Below are 17,057 nucleotides of genomic sequence, written 5' to 3'. Positions count from 1 at the left end.
GTGTGTGCGCATGCAGTTGTATACACAGCTTTCCACTGGAATCTCACACAGGGAAGAAGCCCCCCATTGTCAGAGCAGCTGCAAGAAAACAGGAGCCCCTAAGAGGTCTGTACTGGACAACACTGTTTACTAGAGAAATTCCAGTATGGACAAAACAGTTCCTGGAAAATTACTTTGATGAACGCCTTCTCCTCTGCAATAACCATCTTATAAAACAATAAATGAGATGAAAGAACAACAAATGAGAGCAGTAATGAGAGGAACACTTTAAACAATTTATTTGTCAAATATACAACTTTTAAGCTCATCTCTCCATCTTACTATATAATAAACATGACCCTCAACAAGGACCTACGTAGAAACATGAGTTATAACAGAAAGCAAAAAGCTGTCCAAGAATCCAGCACTCAGAAAAAGTTATGTACATAAAAATTAATGCATTTTTCTGTTTCTAAGCATGGAATCTTCATGTCTTCTTTCTCCTCCTCCTTTATCTTATCTGTCTGTATTATTGAAGGGAAAATTGAAACTTCATGAACCGCATGTTGGTTGGAGTTACTCTGTGATGTCAATCACTCTTTTGTACAAACCAATCAAAATATATTGCTCTCGAAAGCAAAACACTGTGATCACAACAGTGAGCCAATTAAAGCAAATGACAGCTCCACCTATTTTGGGTGGGATCATACAAACTCACTCTTCCATTACTCTTCTCTACAAGGTTATTTTGCAGGAACACCTGGAGATTGATCGCCACAGAGATCCTGTCCTTGCAATCCTCCTTCTGTTGCCCGGTCTCCATGTTCTCTGTCTCCTCCTTGCAGGCTGCACACATGTAGGTGTGGTCCACATCCTCCATCTGCAAGTTCTCACCCCACTCTACCTCCGTACCCTAAGAGATCCTGTCCCAGAGAACCTCTCCTCCTGATTATATGCTGAGCGCATAGTCTTCAGGGTGGATCCTCCTGAAAGAAATCCAAAATAGACCCAATGAGTCCAGGTTATATTCTCCAGGCCAGCCGTCTAAGATCGAAAGGCCTGAAGGAATAATTCTCCCTTCTATGCAAACATAGCACCCAAACCCTACTCCTCCCAGCAATTTTGAAAGCCAATGAGAGAACCGATCCACTTACTGGAGGATGATCCGCCTTGTTGGATGCTGGATATTGCCACCACGAGGCTGTCTCTGTCTTTCCTATGGGATGAACGAAGTAATGGAAAATGACTATTAAAGAATCAGAGCACACAACAACAAAATAAACCAATGCTACATTACCTGTAGAAGAGAGAGGAAACCACTAAACCAACTCTCTCTGTAAGCCAGCATTATGATAACAAACCCATCTGTTTGCGTTCTGGTTCTTACCATAACAGCAGTATTCTCATCCCTCTGATCTTGTGGGGACTCTGCCAGGCCTTCCTCTGTAAACAGATCACCGTGAGACAGTCAGCTGAGTGGAAAACTACTAATTTCATGGCCTGAACAAACATTACAAATGTATGCATACAAGAGTAGAAATGAGCCAGCCCCAGACAGGTAAGACTGTTGGATGGACTCACGTGTAGTTCTGCCCTTCTGCTGAGCGTTGGCAGAGGCCAGGGGCACAGGGGTCACTAAGAAGACGGGCCGCTGCTTGTCTCTCTAGTAATAACACAGAAAGTGATCGGTGCTGACTTTGGCGAGGTTGCGCATTTTCATTGGTACGAGCTCAACACAGATGCACAACAACCACCAGCTCAGGAAAGCAGCCATCTGCAGTCCTGGAGCCCTGTTTTCTCGCAGGGTGTTTTGACACTTACCGCCAGCGTGTCGCCGACATCACTCTGGGAAACTGATTGAATGTTGTGTTCCGAACCTGAGGGATCAGAAGTCTGGATGAGAATGTAGGTTCCTTGTTTTTCCTCCTATTTGCCAGTGCAAAAATAATTTCCACAGCCAGCTGTACCTCACTTCTGAACTCACCTGGGGGATCTGGGTCTCGGTGGTTGATGCTGGAGATGAACTTCACCTCAGGTATCTTAAGACCGCTGCTGCTTATGAGGTCCTCACGCAACTGTTAAGGACATAACAGGATAGTAAAAATAAAGAATAAAAATGGTGTCAAAGCTTTTGACAGGTACTGTATATATAGCGATTAAGTAAAAGTCCCATTACAAATCAATGTGTACACAGCAGGTAATCGAAGGAAAATGTAACAAACAATGAATCTGACCCATTAGCCTTACACTGCCTTTGGGGTTATGTTAAGTGTGTTTTCTGAATGGAGCACAAAGACAAAGTGGGAGGAAGTGACACGACTTTCCCTGTCACACAATCTCTGATGCAGAAACAAATGGATATCAGCGTGAAGTCACAGCAGGTTTCCTCACAGCGAGCACTGCTTTCTCTGAAAATCAAAGGGCCGGCTTTTTCAGTTTAGGTCACTTGGTCATTTAAGCATTGTATCGGTGGCTGGGCAGCTTGTTAAAATTCTTTTAAACAGCCCATTCATGCATCCCATTAGACTCATTAGGTAAGTGCTTTTGTTATTTGGTTTTCTGTCATGTCCAGTTGTAATGAGCAGACCTTTCATATCAGGGTGTGGCAGACAGAGTGTTTTATGACTGTCAGCATCTCTGCAGTGACCATGGTACTAAAGTATGGATTTGAGTGGAGTGGCATTGCAGGTATGGGAATATGGAGTGTTTTAAATCTCTGCAACATGAGTAATTTCTTTTCAAGACAATAAGAAATTCAGCTTTCTAAAAAAATTAACAGTCCCTAAACTATGGGGAAGATAAAAGCTGAAGGCTGACTGGATGTAATTACTCTTCTATCATACTCTATCATACTGTGGCCTTCACTAGAATTACTTTTGTTACTGCTACTGCAGCTCCTATTTAATGTTGACTTCTCTTTTTTTCAATGACAGTTTTGAGGAGCTTCTCAGGAATGTGAGAAGAATTCAGGATGTGAGGGAATCATTTTCCGGTCCCCTTCATCACATCGCCTGTGCGTTTTCTTTTTCCCTCCATTTTGCTCTGGAAAATGTACTGTATATGGCCCGACATGACAGTGCAATTACAAATGCCTCCGGATCTGATCTGATTGACGGAAGCTGCACATAATGTGCGCTGCCTGGCTGACGTAAGACGGAGCTTGAGAGGGCCTTCACTTACAGGCAGCTCTTGGGTGGTTGTGGAGAAGTCGGTGCGGGGCTCCTTGCGGTAGAGCATGTAGAAGGCGCTGTGTCCGGTGCCGGGGTGCTGCCGGAGTCGTAAAGCAAACAGGCTGGCAGGGAGATGAACATCCCAGCTCTCCTGATGGTCCCTCAGCAGCTCTGACACCATGCTGTGAGGTGACAAATTTAACAGTGGCTGAATGAACAGGATGTTGGACAAAGCTGACAGTGGATAAAGTTACCGGGTTACCCTATTCAGAGCACATTTATATTTCCTGCGACTTTGTAATGATTTACGGTTGCTTGTCTGAGGTTCTTTGAGATTTCAAGGATTATTTGTTATTGCAGAAATAATCAAATTCCTGCTAACTCTGAGGAGGTAACTGCAAAATCAGACTACTTTAAAAGGTGGAACTGCAGGGGTGAAGTGCTTTTTGAGAGCGGTCCTTTCAAAATATTTTGCCTCTGGGCAGAGACACAATTACAAATGTTATTGCCATGGAAAACAAGTTGCCAATCTAGATAGTGGACTTAGAGCCTGTACACACTCAACACCAATACTTGCATTCACTGACACCAAAATACTATTCAAGCTTCCGTCCTAATTTACTGCTGACATACTGCCTCTCTTTTGTTTCATCATTTTAAAAAGCTTAATCCTCCATATCCACTAGGGGGCATAAACACGACAATACCATCTCTGAGTTACTCTTGGAAAAACCCGGCCATATAATCCCACAGACTGCATGCTAGCTATATCGCTGTATGCAGTCTTGACAAAAGTTTTCCTCACATTTTTTTAACCAGACCTGGATAGGGGTGGAGCATTATTTAGCAGGAATCGCAAATCTTTTGACTACTGCCACCCAATGGTTTATGGGAACTTGCTGGCCGGGCAGCCTATACTTAAAAATTTCAAGAAGTGCATTTCAATATACACGCTGTCCTTCTGAACCTTTTCATGGGCAGTGTGCAATGACGTCAAGCAGTATGTTGGCATTGAGTATGGATTTGGGATATCTGACTACTTTCAGACTTTCTAAGATGGAAATTTTCAAGGATCATGGCTGCCCTGGTAGTGAAAAATCTCTGATGTGCCACATGCAAATATGTGGACAAGCACACAGGTTCGCATTATTTATGATACACACTGAAGACACCCTACACTGTGCATTTTTGAAAAACGTCACAGCTACTCAGAATGACCAGCAGATATGGAGTGGTGCTGCAAACTCACCTGTCTATAAAGGACTGCGTGACCGTGTCCCGAATGCTGGCCTCTGGGTGGAAGACCACGAGAGAGCAAACCTGCTCCCCAAGTAATGTGCTCAGCTCCATATTCACCTGGAACACAGAACAGAACAGTACTGCGTTGCTGAACATTACGTTACATGCATTTAGCGGACGCTCTTATCCAGAGCGACTTCCATGACAATAGAAGATAACACAGGCTGCAATATGTACACTAATAAAGACAACCTGTAAAGAAAGAAATGGAATCACAATAGTTGAAATGTGCATAGCGCGTACAGACATACTATAAGGCACACACTGAACTGATCAAACACGTACCTCACTGCACTGACATGGTCAGATGTATGCATCACAGTACCGAGAAACACAGCAAACTACTTTTTTCAAGCACGTTTGTTGTATTTGTTCAGCTGACAATAGTTTGCTGTATTTGTTCAGGCGGTAATATAAGGTCGTTTATACTTCAGACAAGCACTCCCACTGCTCAATAAACAAGCCTTTCCATCATTGCTTTTATAGTGAAACAGACATACAAATACCACCAGCTGGCCAGTCAGTGATGTCTTACATGCAACGAACATGGATATCCCCACTGAATAAAATAATGGCATTCTGCCATATGAACTTTCATTTGGGCCATCACATTAAATATTTCAGCAAAATAAAATTCACAAATCAATAAGCTCCCAAGAAATGAGAATACCATTTTTATAGAGTTGATACAGATGGCTCCCTTTTACTTGCAGACTCTCACCAAACCCTCACCCCAGTCAGACCCTCCAATCAACAAACTCTGGTTGCCTAGTGGTTCCAGCCAGGTTGGGACAGATATTCTGGCCATGATTCTTCTCAGTTTTTGCCCATCAGTGTTAATTCACTTCAAATCTGCAGAAATCTGTACAAGTCTGTAGAAGTATATTGTATGTGTGACACATTAGTAATGGGACAGAGAGGATTCATCTAGAACAAGCTGAAGAAAGGGCACCTTTTTATTAGTCGCTGACACTGCAGTCCTTGTGTCTCTATGGATGAAAAAAAGGTTTCTAAAAAAAAAAAAAAATACAACCCTCAACATCTGAAATCTGTGCACTTTACCTCCTCAATGAACGCCTTCTCCATTTGTGACAGGATTCGGAGGGGCCACCCAAACTGATAGGTGAGGTTTCTGATGTTCAGCGCCACCTCTCCAGCAGACTCTGATTTCATGGGGTAGGCCTCCACCCACTTGGAGTAATAGTCCATCACGGTCAGCAAGAACTTGTGTCCGTTCTGCGACGCAGGGAGAGGGCCCTTCAGATCCATGCCCAGCCACTCCCACTTCTCATGGACCTGAACACAGGACAAATGGGGCAACCAGCTGCTGTGAGACACATCATGATTTCAAACTTAAAAATCACAACACTGGCGAGCTTCCCCCAACTGTGTCTTTCCCAATCTGACCTGTGACAGAGGTTTTTGTGACCAGAAAAAGAGTGGAAGGCATTGGGAATTGTCACTGGTGGGTGGCGGTGTATGGCATGAATGAACATCACTACTTAATTTGGCAAATAGCTCTAAAACACATTGTGTCAGGTTGACTATAGAAAAACCAGAGACTGTATTTATTTCCTACCCAGAGGGAATTTCATCTTCAAGATTCAAACAGAAAGAGTCTGGTCACCTTTTTAGGTCACTTTTACAGCACAATTACAGCAACCTGTGCATTTCTGGGGATTCCCAAGAGACAGTGCTGCTTGCTGAGTAAGGAGTGGTGTTGAATGATGTTCCCTAAAAAGGCAAGTGAGTCTACCCAAAGCCCACACACTGTAAACTATGTCTCTGTACAGGGGTCAAACAATGTTAAAATGAAAATTTCTATGAACACACTGAAATATGTGGCTGCTGGGGACTTTGCAATCTGTACCTTTATGGTGTGCTTGTAGCGATTTTTCCTTTTGTTCTGAAATTTCTCTCGGCTCACCTGCAGACGTAAATTACAGATTATCATGTATTTACAGTTCAACCCAAATACAGTTCATCGTCACCAGAATTAATCATTAAAGGCAACCATGAGAAATTACTCAAAAAATGATTCTTACTTTTTCCCATGCTCCTTTGTTCCACTGGATGCTCTAACAAACAAAACACAACATTAGACATATTTATTCTGTTATGGATGTAAAAAACATAACCACGTATTAAATAGATGGATTTCACATTAAATAAGCAGGCAGCTGTGCAAACCGGTGGCAGAAACAGAGTCCTTCCATGGACAATACTGAAAAAAGTTATGAGCTATTAGAGATTGAAATAAGCGGTTTAACAATTATCTCTTATTACACATTACTGTGTCCTGTGTGAAAGTGTCTAATATACAAAAACATTTCCCGTTTTTAAATTTTGCAGCAGGAGATCAGAGCAAGTTGGCTTCACAATGCCCGTTTGCCTCTGAATTTGACAAAAAATAGAGAAAGTGATGAACCAGCTAGCAAACCGGATAAAGACAATCAGAAGTCAACCCAGTTAAGGTCTGGCCATCTTCTATATGCTTTAGGTTTATCATGCATAAATTTATTCATTTATTCATGGAGATATGAGATATGGCTCTTTGGTGTCAAAATCACTAGGGGAAGTGACCTATAATTTGTCTACAGTGTTAGTTCCAGAGATGCTATAAGGCTAGTGTAACCTGTTGGACTCAAATGCTCGGTTCCTATGATCCTTTTCCCACCTAGTACTCAGTACTGAAAAACTGAGGTGAAAACCTGTCTGTATAAGTGTTCTGTGAGACAGTCAGCATGATTTTCCATTAACTGCTACTTGCTGCAATGTTGCTTTCCAAGCCGAGTGTGTGAATGGATAAATGCAAGATACTGTCTGTTTGCAAATGTCTTAAGGGGTCTGTACCTCTGGCAGACAATACTGTTCATGGAAGCTGGTGGGATGTACTGTTTCAATATTCCCAGACTTTGCAGATGGGGTGGCAGCCACCTCAGGTGCTGATGATATGGCATTTCTTCAAAGATACACAAACAAAAGTTAAAAATAAATGGGAGAGAGAGGAAAACCAACCACTACTGCATCAATATTAAAGTTAAGATCACTGTACTTCAGAGGCACTTAATTTGAGACCTATTACGAAGCAAGCAGAAATGAATGGCCCATTTCATCCTGAATGTTCCCATTTTCAACATCTGATGCATTTAAAGCTGTGTTCAAAAACTACTGGGTCTGAGCAATGAGATGCTCACTGCTTTGAATTCATGTGAACTGTGATGTATGAAGAGTTTTTTTTTGTGTTTCAGTACTTGTTCTCCACTTACGGAAGATAGTCCATATATAATCAAACATTGATTATGAACAATTAAGTAAACCTTGTAAGTCTACAAATTTGGAGAGCTATGGGTGGCTCTGACTTATGTATCCTAATTTTAAAAAGGAGATCATCTAAAAGATCACCATTCAAACAATATATTCTGGTAGCAAAGGTTTAACATTACAATTGTTTTTTCTGAGATTATTTTCACATTAACATTACTTTCTGTTAAGCATAAACTTAAACGCTACAGAAGTAAAAACCTCAAAAAAACGAAGCAAAGTGTTGTGGAGACAACCAAACTGCTACCCGTTTTTAACATGGGAAAGACATACCTTGATAATGTTTGGACTTCCATGAAAGATCTCTTTACGTACTCCTCACACAGGGAGGGATAACATGAATAAACTGGCCTGTCTTTGTCTGAGCTGGAGGGTAAGAATCCATTTCTATAAGAACCCGCTGTAGTTGGGTCAGCTAATAAAGATCGTGAAATCCCATCTTTCTTTGGAAGAGCACTATGGAGAATAAATCCATAAAAAACACATCAGGCAAATATCGTGAACAGAAAGAATAAAAAGCACAGGTGGAAATAAAGTTATTTTATTTGCAATTACATGAATTTCCTTTAACCGTACGGGGGGACGCTTACTCTTGTCTCCGTCTGTATCTTCTCATAGCAGCCATTGACCTTTCCTTCTCCACCGTTGTGGTATGTGCAAACCATGATGGTATGTAGTCTGGGGACAGAGGGTCGTCGCTCCGTCTGCCTAAAAATCACAGGAAATGGGTTCCAAAGCTCTTATTAGATACAGAGTACATTCAGTATAGTCCAAGTTTTTTTACGGGGATTTTTACTTTGTTATGACTTGGGTTAACATTGATGTTAACATTGGGTTAACAGTGTTTTGCTTAAACCAGATTAATGAGAATTCAGTTCATTTTAGACGCTTTATAATTTCATAAAAAATATGTAGTGCAGTATTAATTGTGTTGAATTACGGGTCCCAATTTAATAAAGGTTTATTATCCTAAACACACCGAATGAGAAAAACAGTACCTTTCTCTGCAACTACTTCAATGGTGTATTTGCAGCACCACCTGCCTGTAAAAAAGTGGATCTCTACTGCTCTAAGATCGCATCCGTGTCACACATGAACCCATCAGTCACATACGACCCGGGTTTCGCCTTCTGATGACAACCCATGGCTGCACACAATGTTTTTATATCAATTCATAGTGTGCCCGTTTGTGTTACGTGTGCACGGTCGAATGCCCGTACACACTTTCTAGGACTTTCACAAATGCATATTCATATATCACTTTAGTACTTACAGTTTATTCCAAAAAGGTGTATCTATATCGAAATATTTTAACACACAAAAACCTCCCCTCAAAGTACAAATCATAAGTCAATACATACACACTTTTTGTTACTGGCTAGCAATCGAAGTTAGTGTATTGCCTGCATCATGTCATTTGTCTTAGACTTACCATTGGAGTGACAACTCTTATTCCCATGAACTAGGAGGTGGATTGCTGAAGCTTTTCTGTAAATTAATGTTACCGATGCTTAATTTTTACATTGTCCTTTGCCCTGTTTTTTTTAAATTGTCCTGCAAAACGGCACCTGGCAAGGCTTAGAATTCCAGGTGCAAAGAGTTTCTAGCTAGCTAGATAATTGTTTAGCACGACATAGAAATATCCACTTGTAAATAGCTGCTTAGCCATCTTCAAATATTAGCTACACACCTGAAATAAAGTGCATACTGCACAATTTGCTGTGTGGAGCTGGCGTCCATCCCTCTCGCTTTAATGCAGAAATCCATCGTTTTCTTCTTACAGGATCCCGAGGAAAAGTATAAAACTTCACATACGACCCGGGTTTTGCCTTCTGATGGCAACCCACAGCTACACACATGGTTGGCATATCTTAATAATTGCAGATAACCAACCCGTAGTAGAAAAGGTGAAGTGATCGCAAAGTTATCTGTTGTCGAATACGTTCATTTGGATGCGCCCATTTTCTGTGTGTCGCGCTGCTGATGACGCAATGGGGGCAGGTGAGGCTTGGGGTTCCTCGTAAATTCATGCGACCAGATTTCCCAACCACAGTTCTAACAATACCTGTTTTCAGTTCTGAGCAATGCATTACAGATTTAAATTTTAGCTGCATAACAGGAGACAAACAGTGAGCAATATTTTCCCCCGTTATGTTGCAGTTGTGTCAGCGCTGTTAAGTTGTCTGTCGGAGGAACTAATAATGTCCGTCAATGCCATGACCGCCATCGGCTTGCAAAAGTGTGTTTATGAAGTGAGATTAGCCAGAGATTCTCTGCATTCTTAAACTTTACGAAATGTATGTTAGTATTTTATTTCGTCTTTAATTTAGAACATGCACAATTTATTCCAAAGTAATCCATATTAATTTTCTGTAAACAGAATATTTTATACATTAAATGCATCAGTTAAATTACGCGTAGTTAATCACACGTATCTTCGTTTTCGTTTTCATGATGATGGTTTTAGGTCCCTACTTTTGCACATGCTCAGTGCAGTACAGTATCTTCAAGGCAATGGACCTGGAAAGAGAGGCTACCTACAAGTCAGTTGCTAGCTAGCTGGCTAGCTAGGTGGGTTTTCCCTTTTTATTCAATGCATTAGATATTACCTCGCTGAATCTATATCCGATTTTACACGTTTTAAAGAGTTTTTTTGTCACAATGTTGGCTTTTAAGTCTAAAAGCATACCCATTGTTATTTAAAGCGCATACTGTTTTCAGGAGACCTGGTCGTTGTCTTGTTTTGCATTTCACTGCTTTTGTTGTGTCCCTGGCTGACTGCTAGATAGCTGGTTAACATGATATTCTCCGAATATTTTTTCTTGTAGGTATACTGTGTTTGCTACTAACATACTTCCCTGGCTTTGTCATGACGCATTAGCTTGGTAGCTAGCTATGTGTTCACTGCAGACATGGCTAGCGAGCTGTGTTAGTTAGCTACCAATTAGCTTGCTAGCCATAAAGGTTAGGAATTCTAACTTGCTAGGTTTCATTTACCAAAACTGAATTATAATTCTACAGGTTGTTACTGCAACGTACGTAGTTAGCTAGCTAGTCGCAATCAAAGTGAATACAGTTTTGACAATATGCATGAAATGGTATTTCTTGAGCAAGAGAAGTAGCTACCCAGGGAAGCAATTAGCTGACTAGCTTCCTAGCGAAAGCTACAGTCCAGCAGCATGCAGCGCTAGCCAGTAGCAGGTTGAACATTGTTTCAGTCTGCCTGCAACTCCAAATCGACTTTAAAACTTGCTTGCGACTTAGGCATTTTTATATAACTTAGTTTTGTCTCTAGGTAGCGTTAGCTAGCTGTTTTTATAAGAAATTGGTTGAAAAAGCGGCCCTTTGCTTTCAACTAAATATCATGAATTCAGCGATGCACAGCTAAATGTAAAGATAACTTGGAACAAGAGTTTGTAGCTAGCTTGCACAGTAGGGTCAAGTTGTTCTGTAGCTGTGGGAGGCTAGCCAGTTCAATGGAGAAAATAAGTCCGATATTTACGTTGTTATCACTGATTGTTCACTAAACCATCATATTCTCAGTATTTGAATGTCGCAAAACTTTTGCTTACTTATTTACTTAAACTGATAGTCTGTGTTTTTTCTGCACTTTAGCGAGAAGAATGCAAAATTTACAGTGTCATGAACACAAACACCTAATAACAGGTAATATTCTATTGAAAGGTTATGATTGAAATGGTTCTCTGACTCTTGTCTGGCTGTGGTTAATCATTTTACATAAATGTTGTTCTTCATCTTGCAGAATGAATGATATCAATCTGAGTCCTGTGGGGATGGACCAGTTGAATGTGCCCTCAGTGAGTGGGAGCCACCTGGGCCTACCCACCTCCCCCACCCACAACCCCATTGCCGCACCAGGTCAGGAGACAGAAATGTGTATTTATCCTTCTATGTATATGCATATCAGTAAATTAACAAAGGTAACTTGGGATTTCTAGCTGTCTTATATGTATTTTTTTAAAACTTCCCTTTCTCTTTAGGCATGCCAGTGGCCATTCCAAACCTAGGTCCTTCCCTGGGGTCTCTGCCCTCTGCGCTCTCCCTCATGCTGCCAATGGGTCCAATTGGAGACAGGGGGGTGATGTGTGGCATTCCAGAGAGGAACTACACCTTGCCCCCGCCCCCTTACCCCCACCTGGAGAGCAGCTACTTCCGACACATCCTGCCAGGTATTTTGGGAGGTCTCTTTGTGCCTCGTTTTCAGATTTACGCTCTTCTAATATCATTCATTAACAGACATGCTTATAAATCCCTGACAGTCTCCGTTTCCTTGTGCTTGTCTGTGTAGGTATCTTGTCCTACCTTGCAGACCGTCCACCGCCTCAGTATATCCACCCCAGCAGCCTTAACATGGACGGTACGCTGTCTGTGTCCAGCAACAACCCCTCTGGTCTGGACCCTTACAATGCTCCCGGGGGGCCCCTGGAGCAAGGCCTGGTGTCCCTGGACTCTCGGCAGGTGGGGGGGCAGGGGGGCCTCCACCAGGGGGCGGCCCACGAGGTGCAGCTGGACGCTGGTCTGAGCATGGAGTCCCGCGTTAGCAGCCCCATATCACCGGACAGAATGGGCGAGGAGCTGGCCACGATGGAGGGCGTGGTGGCGGAGACCCAGCAGCTGAGCGGGAGGCCCCGGAACCATGAGGGCCTGGGGGGGGTGGACGGGTCGGCAGGGGTGATGCCCCTGCACGGGCCGGGCCTGGATCTGCCCGTGGTGATGGAGCAGGAGCATCTCGGCGGGAGAGTGGGCGGAGCCGGAGCAGGAGGAGGAGGAGCGGGAGGCCTGGGAGAGCCGTTACATTCCTCTGGGGGTCTGAACTCTGGTGCGGTCAGCGTGGTGCTGGCGGGGTCGCATTCTCACCCATCCATGGCGCCCCCACCCCAGCTGGAGCCTGTCTCCCTCCACGGGCCCCCCACCATGGGGCTGGAGCCAGTCAGCGTGTCCCCCATCACGGCGGAGGTGTCCCTGGGGCCTGACAGTAGCCTGGTGTTGGTCAACTCATCTTTGCAGCTGGAAGACTCCACTTCCAACAAGGAGAACATGGCCACTGCCTTCACAATATGTAAGTGCTCCATATTCCAGCAGGGTGATGTTTGTTTTTTCTTTTGTTGTTTTTCCACCACTCCTCTTACTTAAGTAAAAAAAATATAAGAAGCCCATCCACTTAACCTATGAGATTTCAGTGCACTTAATCTAAAATGACCTAATCTTTTGGGTGCGCGCGTATGTAGTATCTAGACACTGTGATTTTTCACAGTGGTGATTTGTGTCAATGCTGTTGAGTACAGTGCCATTTCTGTGTTCTTGAACAGGGTGCACACTGTGTGAACGCTCATACCCCTCCGACTGCCCTGAGCACGGTCCTGTCACCTTCATCCCCGACACGCCCATCGAGAGCCGCGCCCGCCTCTCCCTGCCACGGCCTCTGTGCCTCCGGGTGTCTGTGGCAGACGAGCCCCTTGGTAGGAAGATGCCGCGCCCCGATACTGTCACAGTTGCTAACATGCTGCTGAGATCAGCAGCCTGTGTTTTTGCTTATGGGACCCTGTTCGAGGTCTGTGGTGTTCCCTGCATCTCGGGCCCTGCCCTCATTCCTTCGCTTTTAAGTCTCTGTCACTCATGTCTTTGTACAGGTGTGTTTGCACGAGAGACCATACCTGTTAGGACCTGCTTTGGGCCCATGGTCGGGCAGCACTGCAGCACTGTGGACCTGACAGACTGGTCGGACAAGAACACCCCTCATGTGTGGAAGGTGAGAAGCTGAGATGAGGACCATTTTGCCAGCATTTCGATGGCTTCCCTGGTCCCCTCATGGGGGTCGACACTGTCAGAGCGGAGGCATTGCATGGATGCAAACTCTTAAGCAGCGTTTTCATGATCCTTGGAAATCCTTGAAAGTATTTTGATCCTGTAAAGTTAGAGTGCTCAGACATCCCACTGTTCTTACTAAGTCTTTGAAAATTTCCCAGATATCAAAAGATTTTCTCTTGAAATTTACAAGTAAACCACCTCCTTTTTTGCTTAAAAAACAGATGTTATGTAGAATCAAGTGTAGTAACATCAGTGTACCATGCAATTTGAGACAGGTTGGCTTGTCTGCTTATACATTAATCCCACCACCAGGTTATGACTTATTTGCTGTAAAGGGCATCTACAGGTTTATGTGTGTGCTCACAACCAATATTTTTAAACTATTGTGTCTTGGGAAGCATTTAAACTCTTCTACTTCTACTAATTCTTCTACTTCTACTAGTTGTTGCCACTAGATGGCACCATTTGAAAAGAAATGGATGTTTGTTTAGCAAAGTAGGCAGCCCCTTCCAGCAGCGTTTCTCAAATCTTTCCTTCATGTCCTCTGAGGGTTTTTTTTTTTTAGCAAAGGGCATTCAAGGGTATCAAACTAAAATGTCTGTTGCAGAGTCACTTCTGGTTCAATTTTTGTTAATGAGGCACATCGCTTGTTTGATGAACGGCGATGTGGCTGCTGTCTCTCCCAAAAGCGTGAGCATTTTGAATATTCTTTAAACGCCATTATTGATTTCCTTTGCTCGTTTTGTTGTAGATGTTCCATAATAATGTGCTGGAGTTCTGCATTGTGACAACCGATGAGAACGAGTGCAACTGGATGATGTTTGTTCGTAAAGCAAGGCAAGTCACGTTTGTTTGCACTGTGTAGCAATAGGTTCAGTGTTCACACATACAATCAGAGCTGCATTTTTATGGTCATGGAAGACTGAAAAAAACGTACATTTTTAATTTCTCATTTAAGCTTAATATCTGTATTTAATTGTGGCTCCTGTGTATGATGTAGAAGATGTTCAGAATGAAATACTTGTATATTTTGTGAGTCACAAATATTTGAAATCTTAATATGTTTCAGTTAAATGGATTAGTAATCAATGTATATTGTCATAGACATTTTTATTCATGTACGATGGAAAGGTGCATTGAAAGTGCATTTAATCTAAGGAAAAGATTATTTTGCAGTTAAGAAGAATATTGCATGAGTCTGCAATGATAACGCCCCTATGATCCCATGTCCGTAACTTGTGGGTTGACGTATGTGTCCGTTTCTCTCTCTTGTGCGTGTTTGTGTTTGTGCACATGCCTATGCATGTACGCAGGACTGGGGAGGAGCAGAACCTGGTGGCCTATCCTGACAACGGGAAGCTGTACTTTTGCTCATCCAGAGAGATCCTCCCAGATCAGGAGCTGCTTTTCTACTACAGCCGGGACTACAGCAGGCAGATGGGTAAGAGAAGCAGCGCTACAAGGCTTTGTGCAGATTTTAACGGGGGCACTGCCACCCAGGACGTTCAATTTTTAAATGGCTTTGACAGCTGAGGGAGCCCCTTCTGCCTGCACTGGTAAAATAAAAATAGTCTCAGTGCTGTATTCTTTCTGTTTATTGGGTACTTTTTTTGTTGTGGCAGGTGTTCCAGAGGTTCCAGATGGCCAGGTGTGTCACTGTGGCAAGGAGTGTGCCTCATTCGCAGAGCTGAAATCTCACCTAAGCAGCCACACCCACAGTCACGCTCACAGCAACCACACCCACAGCCCGACGCAGACCCACCCGGCGCACCACACCCACCACGCCCATCACGAAGGCAAGCTGGCCAGCGGTAGCTCCAGCGCAGCCTCCTCCTGGCCCGGCCACGCCCACGGCCACGCCCGGGAGAGGAAGTTCAAGTGCAGCATGTGCTCCAGGGCGTTCACTTCCTCCACCAAGCTCAACGTGCACTTCATGGGCCATGTGGGCATGAAGCCACACAAGTGTGAGTACTGCAGCAAGGCCTTCAGCGACCCCAGCAACCTGCGCACACACCTCAAGATCCACACAGGTAGGGGTGACACACATGTATTGTACTGTACAGTTTTTTTTTAATGAAGTTTAATACAGTGGAGTGTGCCAGTTGCTAGTGTGTGGTAGTGTGTATATGCAACTCTGATGATGATTGTAATGATGATACATACACTGTTGCTGTATGCATTGTACCTATCACAGTGAGTGCTTTTATAAATTAGGACATGTTTTCTCCTTCAGGTCAGAAGAATTACAGGTGCAATGTGTGTGAGAAGTCGTTCACACAGAAAGCCCACCTGGCGTCACACATGGTGATCCACACAGGAGCCAAGAATCTCAAATGTGACCACTGTGACAGGATGTTCATGAGGAGACAAGACCTGAAACAACACATGCTCACTCACACACAGTAAGACAATCATTTATGAACACTATGTAGATACCACTTTGACAGTTGGCTTTCATATTTTTTTTCCTCCACACTTGAGTGATGCCAAACTGTTGCTTTCTGTCAGCACTGCAAGGTTATAGCAGTAGAGGGTTTCTGTATTCAGTTTCAGTTCCTGTTCACACGCATGTCTTCTCTTCTCTTCACTCCACTCACAACCCGCCTCTGCAGAGAGCGGCAGATACGCTGTCCGAAGTGTGACAAGCTGTTCTGGAGGTCCAACCACCTGAAGAAGCACCTGAACTCCCACGAGGGTCGGCGAGACTATATCTGCGAAAAGTGCAGCAAGGCTTTCCTCACCAAATACCACCTCACCCGCCACCTCAAGATATGCAAGGGCCCCAAGACCAGCGGGGAGGCCCTCCAGGAAGAGGATGAAGAGGAGGAGGATGACGATGAAGAGGAGGACGAGGAAGGGGATGTCGAGGGGCTGATTGATCCAGTCAGCAGGGAGGACTGTGGTCTAGGAGTTGCAGGGTACACCTCTGACAAAACTCTGTCCCCACATCAGTGACTGTAGCAGCAGGGAGTGACTGCACTGTGCCTGTCTTGATATTTATTATATTTATTTCCATTTTTATGTCTTTTTTCTGTTTGTTTGTTTTGCCAAAATCTTATCTGCATGGTAAGGTTTAGAGGCTTGGTGCTTGTAACCTACCAAGTTCTCTGTAGCTTTTGATCATTGTACAAACTTTAAATAATGCCTCATTTACAAAAAACATGGGTAACTTGGAATTGAGCTGTCTGTTAAAGTGCAGAAGAAGCTCTAGTTATGTGCTGAATGAGTCCAACGTCTGCAGAAAGAAGGTACAGAGCAGGAAAAGTACTCCTTTGTTAATGTCAAAGATGAATATTAACACCTGTATACTTGTGATTACCAGAAAATTCACCCAAATTTAGTTTCTTCTGTGAATAAAATTATTGCAATTTTAAACAGGTCAAATAAGCTAATGTCTAATAAAATATTTATGTAGTAAGAAGTGTCCTCTACTGGCTAAACTGGGACCCCACCCAA

At 43.4% G+C, this 17,057-nt stretch overlaps 2 protein-coding genes across 2 annotated transcripts; one reads left to right on the top strand and one right to left on the bottom strand.

The window, feature by feature from the left end:
- Positions 1-795: 795 nt before the first annotated feature.
- Positions 796-9,703, bottom strand: LOC118770594. Its single transcript, XM_036518354.1, has 15 exons — positions 9,463-9,703; positions 8,363-8,480; positions 8,046-8,228; positions 7,302-7,410; positions 6,494-6,526; positions 6,319-6,375; positions 5,511-5,744; positions 4,399-4,505; positions 3,160-3,331; positions 1,964-2,054; positions 1,801-1,856; positions 1,561-1,642; positions 1,367-1,422; positions 1,134-1,195; positions 796-965 (listed from the first exon to the last, which is right to left on the bottom strand). Exons 1-15 carry the CDS (start codon positions 9,638-9,640, stop codon positions 929-931), a joined length of 1,575 nt encoding a protein of 524 aa, XP_036374247.1. The 5' UTR covers positions 9,641-9,703; the 3' UTR covers positions 796-928.
- A 569-nt stretch (positions 9,704-10,272) lies between these two features.
- On the top strand, positions 10,273-16,928 carry prdm4 (PR domain containing 4). Its single transcript, XM_036517690.1, has 12 exons — positions 10,273-10,343; positions 11,388-11,438; positions 11,536-11,651; positions 11,774-11,962; positions 12,082-12,852; positions 13,103-13,252; positions 13,424-13,542; positions 14,353-14,438; positions 14,915-15,042; positions 15,224-15,631; positions 15,835-16,003; positions 16,214-16,928. The coding sequence occupies exons 3-12, from the start codon at positions 11,537-11,539 to the stop codon at positions 16,554-16,556; spliced, it is 2,478 nt and encodes an 825-aa protein (XP_036373583.1). The 5' UTR covers positions 10,273-10,343; positions 11,388-11,438; position 11,536; the 3' UTR covers positions 16,557-16,928.
- Positions 16,929-17,057: the final 129 nt, after the last annotated feature.

Source organism: Megalops cyprinoides, chromosome 23 (assembly GCF_013368585.1).
Source record: "Megalops cyprinoides isolate fMegCyp1 chromosome 23, fMegCyp1.pri, whole genome shotgun sequence".
Classification (NCBI taxonomy): Eukaryota; Metazoa; Chordata; class Actinopteri; order Elopiformes; family Megalopidae; genus Megalops; species Megalops cyprinoides.
This window is presented reverse-complemented; position numbering and strand designations above follow the sequence as displayed.

What these genes read in the sequence shown, in the direction of transcription:
- LOC118770594 (XM_036518354.1), bottom strand. Translation starts at nt 9,640, where the DNA reads ATGCCAACCATGTGTGTAGCTGTGGGTTGCCATCAGAAGGCAAAACCC. An exon ending in AGAAGGCGTTCATTGAGGAG is followed by an intron (nt 4,506 to 5,510) that starts GTAAAGTGCACA and finishes TCTGTGTTCCAG; the next exon opens with GTGAATATGGAGCTGAGCAC. An exon ending in ATGAGAATACTGCTGTTATG is followed by an intron (nt 1,196 to 1,366) that starts GTAAGAACCAGA and finishes TTCATCCCATAG; the next exon opens with GAAAGACAGAGACAGCCTCG.
- prdm4 (XM_036517690.1), top strand. Translation starts at nt 11,537, where the DNA reads ATGAATGATATCAATCTGAGTCCTGTGGGGATGGACCAGTTGAATGTG. An exon ending in CAACCCCATTGCCGCACCAG is followed by an intron (nt 11,652 to 11,773) that starts GTCAGGAGACAG and finishes CTTTCTCTTTAG; the next exon opens with GCATGCCAGTGGCCATTCCA. An exon ending in ACACCCCTCATGTGTGGAAG is followed by an intron (nt 13,543 to 14,352) that starts GTGAGAAGCTGA and finishes GTTTTGTTGTAG; the next exon opens with ATGTTCCATAATAATGTGCT.